At 55.1% G+C, this 8,376-nt stretch overlaps 1 protein-coding gene across 5 annotated transcripts in view; it reads left to right on the top strand.

The window, feature by feature from the left end:
* RRP1 (ribosomal RNA processing 1) overlaps positions 1-7,013 on the top strand; it is a 14,745-nt gene extending 7,732 nt beyond the window's left edge. For 3 of the 5 annotated variants that reach the window (XM_012810317.2, XM_012810318.2, XM_012810319.2), the window contains 8 exons: positions 985-1,114; positions 1,198-1,262; positions 1,501-1,652; positions 3,211-3,284; positions 4,227-4,324; positions 4,515-4,534; positions 5,625-5,738; positions 6,429-7,013. In XM_012810317.2, coding sequence (XP_012665771.1) covers positions 985-1,114; positions 1,198-1,262; positions 1,501-1,652; positions 3,211-3,284; positions 4,227-4,324; positions 4,515-4,534; positions 5,625-5,738; positions 6,429-6,634 — 859 coding nt within the window. In that variant the 3' untranslated portion in view covers positions 6,635-7,013. Of the gene's footprint in view, positions 1-984; positions 1,115-1,197; positions 1,263-1,500; positions 1,707-3,210; positions 3,285-4,226; positions 4,325-4,514; positions 4,535-5,624; positions 5,739-6,428 lie in introns of all 5 variants that reach the window. The other 2 variants (XM_003798126.3, XM_023518102.1) reach the window with 2 other exon arrangements.
* The last annotated feature ends 1,363 nt before the right edge of the window (positions 7,014-8,376 follow it).

Here is an 8,376-nt window from a genome sequence, read left to right on the forward strand (position 1 = left end):
TTTTCTTAGTTATTGTGTTAAAACGTTCATATTCTACTCATAGAAAGATTCACTTGTACCCTTTGGGGTCGTTTTCAACCTTTAATTTCGTGGGAGGATGTTGAGGCCAGGACTCTCTTATTTGTGTTAGGTCTTAGTGTTATAGGGTACCCTACTGGGATCTAGTGACTTAAGCTGAATTATGTGTTAAAGGGATTTTATTTTAGTTAATTGTTTTTGGCTTAGTACAAAAGCGACTTCGTCCCCATTGTAACAAGGGATTCAGTGCAGAGATGACTGGGAGCAAATGGGTAGCATCTCCCATGGCTTAGGGTCTCCAGCACTGAGACCTTGGCCTGTCTTAACATTTGATGGTATCCTGGGGTACATGTCTCCTGTCTCTGGGTGTCTGCTTGCCCTTGCACCAGATCTCACCTCTGTCTCCCTTTTCCTGAGCTCTACAAAATACATCACTTTTTCTTTCTGTGACCAGTGAGTCCCAAACCTTGATATGGGTCAGAATCGCTTAGGGAGCTACTTAAAGAACACATGTTTATAAGTCAGGGTGCAGGGTCTGTGTTATCCTGTAGGCCAGGTGCTTCTTGCTTCTGGGACTCCCTCACTGTGGGATCCAGGGCTATAACACCAGCACACCTGCTGGCCAGGGAGAGCTCAATACAGGGATGGCCTGTGGTCCTCAGCCCCTTCCTAGGCTTCTGTCTTCCTTTTGCTTGTGCTCTGTCCTGGTGTATCTTCTTGAGAGGCACCCAGTGGGGACAGCGGAGAGGAGAGCCAGACAAGGTAGTGGGAGTGTCCTGCATCGTCTAGGCCTTCATTGCTCTGCCAGCAGTCCAGACTCGGGCCATGTGTCTGGGTCCCATTCTTTGTGCTGCTCACCTGTGTGCATGTGACAGTTGGTGCATTTGCAGGCACTTGTGTTTGCGGCAGAGCTGGTGACTGCAGCCTTGTCTGGCTGCCTGCAGCATTTGCCTTCTCTATCCTCAGACAGATAGAGAAGCTGCTGGAGCTTCTGATGACCGAGATCCTGCACCCCAACAGCCAAGCCCCCCATGGGGTGAAGAGCCACTTCATTGAGATCTTTTTGGAGGAGCTGAGCAAAGTGGGCGCTGAGGAGGTGAGGCTGGGCGCCTGGGCAGCCGACCTCACTGGTGGGTGATTACTGATGAAGAACTGAGGCCTGTGTGCTTTCCCCTGTAGCTCACAGCAGATCAGAACCTCAAGTTCATCGAGCCCTTCTGCAGAATTGCTGCCCAAACTAAGGAGTAAGTGGCTGGCGGCCCGGTCAGGTCTGACTCTTCTCTTTCACTGAGTTCTTCGGGGCACCCACTGCCTTTGTGGGGTGCTACTCCCTCTGGGGAAGAGTAACGGGGCTGTGTGGACTGTGTATGAGGCAGGAGAGGCTGCTGGCTGAGTGGCTGGTGAGTGTGGCAGCATGACTGGCGCTGCTTCTGTTTGGGAACTGGCCCTGATGTGTCTGTTTTTGGCCTGCTTTGCCCGCAGTTCTCTGGTCCTGCACAGTGTCACTCGAGGCATCTTTGAAACCATCGTGGAGCAGGCCCCGTTTGCCATTGAGGACCTGATGAAGGAGCTGGAAGCACAAAGCGAGGAGGAAGAGGAGGCAGGGTCGGACGGTGGTGAGGCCTCAGAGGGTGGTGAGTGTACACAAGCCCTGCTGTCCCAGAAGAGGTCTGAGGAGCCCCCTGCGGGCAGGGCTCACAGAATACTGGATTAAGGGTGCCAAGCTGCTTCTGTGCACCGGTTCTGGGCATGCCTTGTGGTCTCTTGCTGGAGCAATGCAGCTACCTCCTGGCTGGTCCCCCCTGTTGATGCCTTCAGCTCTGAAGTCTGCCAGCAACACAGCCAGAGAGCCCACACCTGTCGGGCTCTCCCTAGCCTCCCCTGCCTGTGGTGCCCTCGGAGCACTGCCTGGACCCCCGGGCTTGTTCCTGCCTCTGTGCCAGCATGTGCCTTCCCCTCAGGGTCTCTGCCCACCATTCAGGGCTGCCTGGGCTCCCCTGTTCATGCTGTGTGTCACTTTGCAGTGTGTTACATAAACCCCTGTCCTTCATGTTTCTCCCTCTTGGCCTCCCTGTCCCCCAAGGACCAGGTGCTCTGTCTAGATCATGGCTGGGCATGGGCACCCGGCTAGTGCTGGGCACCCGGCTAGTGCATGGCTGGGCATGGGCACCCGGCTAGTGCTGGGTGGGTGAGATATGGGACATGGGCTGTGAGTGGCCTGCTGTGGGGCCTGGAGGCAGTGAAGGGGGCCAGCCTGGCCTGTTTGCAGTCTTTTTTTTTTTTTTTAGACAGAGCCTCAAGCTGTCCCCCTGGGTAGAGTGCTGTGGCATTACAGCTCACAGCAACCTCCAACTCCTGGGCTCAAGCGAGTCTCCTGCCTCCGCCTCTCAAGTAGCTGGGACCACAGGCGCCCGCCACAATGCCCGGCTATTTTTTTTTGGTTGCAGCCCTCGTTGTTTGGCGGGTCCAGGCTGGATTCGAACCCGCCACCTTAGGTGTATGTGGCTGGCGCCTTAGCCGGTTGAGCTACAGGCGCCAAGCCGGTTTGCAGTCTTGATACTGGCTCGTTGTCTGACTCTGGCAGGCAGTCTGGGCACTCAGTGTCCTGTCTGCTATAGAGGGTATGTGTCATCAGCCACTCTCAGGACCCCTTACTCTCACTGCCACTGCTGCACAACTTGTGGCTTTCTTGTCAAAGGTGCTCCCCACCCCAGCACTTTATCCATCGCCTTGTGCATCTTCCTGTCCCTCCCTCGTCCTCGGTGGCCTTGATGCCCAGAGCAAATCCCTGGACCCAGCGCTTGTTGATTCTTGCCGCATGCTACCTGTGAGCTGCCTGTTGTCCAGGAGCTGCTCAGTGGTCACTGCCATGAGAGCCTGGACTCGGGTGCCATGTATCCAGTCCTCAATCCTGTCTACCCTGGAGCTGGACCCAGCTGCCCTTTTTCACTTCTGGAACTTATGGTTCCACCTGTGCTGCCTGAGTGGCCCACCCTCCATCTCTAAGGGCCTGGCCAGCACCACAGCTCTGGGTTGTCTTCCTTCACTCGTATGAGGTCGGGTGCTTCCTGCCAGCCACCAAGAGCTGGGGCTTTCCCAGTCCCGCCCAACTCTGAGCAGGGCGAGGTAGAGCGGCTTTCAGTTCCCAGCCAGGAGCAAATCTCTGAGCTCATGATGCCCCTTTTTTTCTAGGTTCCATCAGAAGAGCTGAGCCTGAGGTGGGCCAGGAGCATGGGGGAGACGATGGGGATGGCCCTGTCCTCCAGGTGGGTGCCCGGGCTGGTGGCTGCATTCTCCGCCATTGTATGCCTTCCCCTGACAACTGGAGGAGGGAGGGGGTGCCAAGCCACTGACTTAGAAGTCACCTTTACCGGAGGTCTTCATAGAGGTTAGCGTCAAGGGAAGGTCAGGTGCTCTGGGCCCCATGCACCTTCAGCAGGAAGGGCACAGGGCTGGGGCCAGGGGCTGGGAGGTGGGGTGTGCGCAGGCCTGTGCTCCCCAGGCCCTGTCTTGCCACATGTAGTTCTTTCACCTGCATGTGGCCAGCCCCCTAGTATCTGCAGAGTGTGGAGGGGTGGCACGTGCCAAGGCTTGTCCTGCCTGGTCCTGTCTTAGAGTTAGCTTGGCCAGTGGGGTCTGTTACTTCTGGCACATTATCCTAATAATTAGGTTTTAAATAGGACCACCCATGGAATTAATGACATTTTGGATATTTTGGGTTAAATAAAATCTATCAAGGACTGGCATAGTGGCTCATGCCTGTAATCTTTACACTCTGAAGGCGGAGGGATTGCTTTAGTTCACGAGTTTGAGACCAGCCTGAGCAATAGCGAGAGCCCAGCTCTCCTAAAAAATAGAAAAACTAAGGCAAGAGGATCACTTGAGCCCAAGAGTTGGAGATTGCTGTGAGCTATGACACCACCGCACTCTATTCAGGGCAACAGCTTGAGACTCTGTCTCAAAAAAAGAAAAATAATAATCTATCAAATTTATGATCTCCTCAGCTCCTTTAGGGCAGTGCTGCCCTGGAGCAGGTGTGGTGGCTGCTGTGTGGTGTTGGCTGCAGGAACATTCTGAGACACCTGTGTGTTCCTGTGAAGCAGGAAGAGAGCCCTCATGGAGGACCCGTGCTTTCTTGTCTGTTGAGTTCCATGGTCCCAGAGCACAGGAAGGTAACTGTGTCCCACGCATTTCTCTCTTCAAAACAGTTTGACTACGAGGCAGTTGCAAACAAACTGTTCGAGTTGGCCAGTCGGCAGAGCACCCCTTCTCAGAACAGGAAGCGTCTCTACAAAGTGATCCGAAAGTGAGTGTCTCTGCAGGTGGCCCGGGGCTGCCCTGAGCTCCATTAGCCTCAGCTAGCATCTCAGCAAAGGCTGTTGGGGCTGGGGTCTCTGCAGCCCCCCAGGGCACCCTCTCTAGGATTCTGAAGGTCCCTGTGGATGCAGCCTCCCTCTCCACACCTGTGAGCAGTGACAAAGTCTCTTTCTGTCTAGGTTGCAGGACCTGGCAGGAGGTGAGGATTGGGCTGGGCTCCCAGCGCTGCACAGCCTGTCTTCGTGAGAGTGGCTCAGTCCCCGGTCTCTGCATAACACACGTGGTCCCCTTTCAGAGGCCTGGTGGTGGTTCTGGAGGGGCAGAAGGCCAGGCTAGAGGACCTGTAGCTCTCCTCTTCTGGTTTTTGCTGAGTGTCCATTGGAGCCCCAGAGGCTTGGGAGACTGGGCACTGGCCCCAGGGGCTCCTGAGGGGCCACAGTGCTGTATTGCTGGTCTGCATAGTGTGTGGCTAATGGGACGGGATGGGCCTCTGAAGGCCAGTGTCCTAGGAGGGTTAGGGTTGGGAGAGGTAAGCATTATCCCCAACATTTTGTTAGGATAATGTCAAACAGCACAGTGGGAATAAGTTTATAGCAGATGCCAGCACACGTACCACCCTGATTCCAACATGAGCATTTGCCTGTGCTGTGTTACCATGTCCTTACCTGCTGAGGTGTCCCTCTATCCCTGCTCAGACCACACTCCCACACTCTGAATGACAGTTCGGGTGTTTCAGGTGCCCCCACCATCGACCACAGGTGGGGGCCAGGGTGTGGCCTCCTATGACCTGAGTCTCTGTCAAGGTGCAGAACATTACTGTTGCCCAGAAAGTCCCCTCGTGCCTTTTCCTGGCGTGAACAAGCATCCCTGACCTGAAAATCCAGACTCCTAAGTGCTGTGGAATCCACAGTATTCAAGTGCAGAGTGCACTCCAGGAGCTGCTCCACAGGTCCCAGGGGTTTCAGACTCTCAGGTTAGGGACACGGAACCCGTAAGTCTACAACAAATACTCCAAAGTCAGGTGAATCCAAGATTGGGAACACTCTGCTTTCAGGCATTTTGGATAAGACATACATAGCTGAGACCGTAAATGCTCCAAAATTGGCTTTTCCAGATGTGGCTGCTTTAGACCTGGTTGGTGTCGGCCAAGGCAGGGGTCTCTGGGTAAGATGTCCTGGGCTTTAGGACAGGGCCTCTCTCACAAGGTACATGAGGGCAGTACTTGCTGGAGGCCATGAGGAACAGCACCCTCACTTCCCCAGCTTCCTGACTGTCCCCCTGGCCTGCAGGCATCTTCCCTGAGGATGAGATGCCGGAAGAGGCCTGCAAAAGGCTGCTGGAGGGCAGGCGGCAGAGGAAGGCCAAGAGGCGCCTGCCTAAATCTCGGCCGCGACACAGGAAAGGTAGGACTCAAGGTGTCTGTCAGTGGCAAGGTGCTAGTGTCACCTGCTTATCTGCTTCTCCGGGGGGGGGCGTGCTAGGTCCCTGTCCTGGGTGTCCACTGTCCACATGTCCTGGAGATCCCTGTGCACTTGCGGCCTCAGTGCGTGGCCTGTGGGCCTTTCATGTCTGAAGCCCCTGCCGGCTGCAGGCGGGGCCCTTCTTACTGGCTGCATCTTGCTGACCTTCTGGCATTGCTCCTCTCGCGTGCCCTAGGGATCCCTGAGCCCTGCCCTCTGGTCCTTGGTTTCTGGGACTGGCTTCCCTCTCCACCCTCAATGGTCACCCAGGAATGGTTGGCACGTGACTTCCTCCCCAAGAGCTGCCCTGGGTCTGCAGCAGGGAAGAATCCTGGGCACAGTGTCCGGCAGGGTGCTGGTGCACAGCCCACTCATATTCCCTTTATGTTGCTTCTCCTTGAGTCTCCTGACCCTGTCCACCTGGTCTTTGTGTGGCTCCAAGGTTAGCCTTCCCTGGGGTCAAGAGCCAGCATAGGTGGCCTGTGGGCTGGGCATTGTGTCCACACTAGCAGGCCATCGTGGGTGGGTAGTCCTGTGCCTCCAGTGTTGGCCCCGGCAGCCATTGAACTGAAGTTTGGGCACCAAGCCCAGCTGTGCACAGCGTCTTATTCACGTGGCCTGTTCTCTTGTCAGTGACGGGTGAAAAGGAAGACTCAAGCCCAGACCTGAATTTGGGAATTGATCATGCCCTGCCCCGAGAGCAGCCTAGAGGCCGTGGCAGGAGAGGGGCTGGCAAGAGAAAGAGACAGCCTCAGAAGCCATCTGGGGCCAGCACAGGGGAAGCCAACATCCAGGAGCCAGAGAAGAAAAAGAAACGGAGGCTGGAGAACAGAAAGTGATGCGCCTGGCCCAGGCTGGCAAGGTGTAGAGCGAGGGCCAGGGAGACTGGGCCTGAGTGTGGACTCTGAGGACCAGCAGCTCCTCATTGCTATGTGGGAAGGTGGCAGGGGGCCAGGCTGGAGAGAGCAGACCCTTCACTCAGTGCTGGTGTCCTAAAAAATGCTCCTTTCACCAGAAAACCATTGCCTGTAGCGGTGGTGACTTTGGGGGACAAGGTCAGACTCTGCGGACTTAAACTGCACCTGTATCAGGGAGTGGTCCCCTGTACCGTGGGGTAGCTGTTCAATAAAGTGCGGCACATCCTCATCAGAGAAGCACTGCTCTAGCCATCATGCAGACAGGTGTGCTGGGAGGCAGGTGCCAGGCACAGGCTCTGGACTGGTATTCAAATCGATGTCCTCTTCAGGGAAAATCTGTTGACATACCTCAAGAAAGTTTGGACAGAATCACCAAGCTATGTGGACAGTGGCTCTTTTCCCACATTTAAGCTTGTATGAGGCCCCCTGTTGTTTGTGGTGCCTCTGGCTAGACCCCTATCCCTGCAGCATGGAGGTCGAATCACACTCAGTGTCCCCATAGGCCTCCTGGACAGCTGGTATGGTCAGTCCCAGCCCTGCTACTCCCTGGGCCCCTGAAGCTGTTGCTGGCGCCATTGGGGAAGGGATTTACTATGCTCTGTTGTTTCTATTGAAGATTTTTTGGTCAAAAAGTTGAAAACCATACTGTTGGACTTTTTGAAAGAAAGAAAACTGATCGTACATAATTGCAGTTCTTGAACCAGAAACTGCAGTGACTGGTGTTTCCTGCATTTTGTTCACGGGGAGAGGGTTGCTGTGGCTGTCTCTGGTTGCATGCCATGTGCATGTCTCCTGGGCCTCAGGGTCACAGACGGCTGCAGGTATGTCTCCTGTTGCTGTACTTGGGGTTTTTTTTTTAGAACTGTCAGTCTATCACCCAGCCCAGAGCGCAGTGGCTGTTAACAGGGTCAGTGTCAGAACAGGAGAAGCAGCAGCTGCCATTTGAAGCCCCAAGAGTAAGAAACTGCAGAAGACTGGCCCGCTCAACAGAAGTTGAGCTGGGGCTGCTCCACATTTTCCCTCCCTGCACAGGCCCCAGGGGTGTACGCAGTGGACAATGTGGGTAGGGCACCAGCCGCATGCACCAAGGCTGGCAGGTCAAACCCAGCCTGGGCCAGCCAAACAACAATGACAACTGCAACAAAGAAATAGCCCTATGTTATCGTAGGTGCCCGTAGTCCCAGCTACTTGGAAGGCTGAGGCAAGAAAATTGCTCAAGCCCAAAAGCTTGAGGTTGCTGCAAGCTGTGACACCACATCTCTCTACCAAGGGTAACATTGAGATTCTGTCTCCAAAACAAAACTGAGCTGCAGGGGTGGGGCAGGTAAAGGGGAGTTCTGGTCAGTGCTTAGCAGGAAGGCCCTAAGTAGGGACCAGCATGGTAGCTAGTCAGATTCTGAGAACCTGCCAAATCTCTGAGGGAAACCTTTTGCCCAGGGGACTTTCCTGCTGTGAGGAGGCTTCTGGACCTGGGTTTGGCTGGCAGGAGCTGTCCCTTACACCTCCTCCCAGTCGTGGTTACTGGGGAGTTTGAGACTTTGCTCACACATCTCGTGGCATGCTGAGATCCTTGGCACCTTCCCTTTCCAAGCCACATTTCCTGGCTTTGAGCTGGTCATTGGGTGTCCATGCTGTAGTGATGCTTTTGATAGCTCAGTCCCGCA

The sequence above is a fragment of the Otolemur garnettii genome, unplaced genomic scaffold (assembly GCF_000181295.1).
Source record: "Otolemur garnettii isolate 467f Iridium unplaced genomic scaffold, OtoGar3 scaffold00128, whole genome shotgun sequence".
Taxonomy (NCBI): domain Eukaryota; kingdom Metazoa; phylum Chordata; class Mammalia; order Primates; family Galagidae; genus Otolemur; species Otolemur garnettii.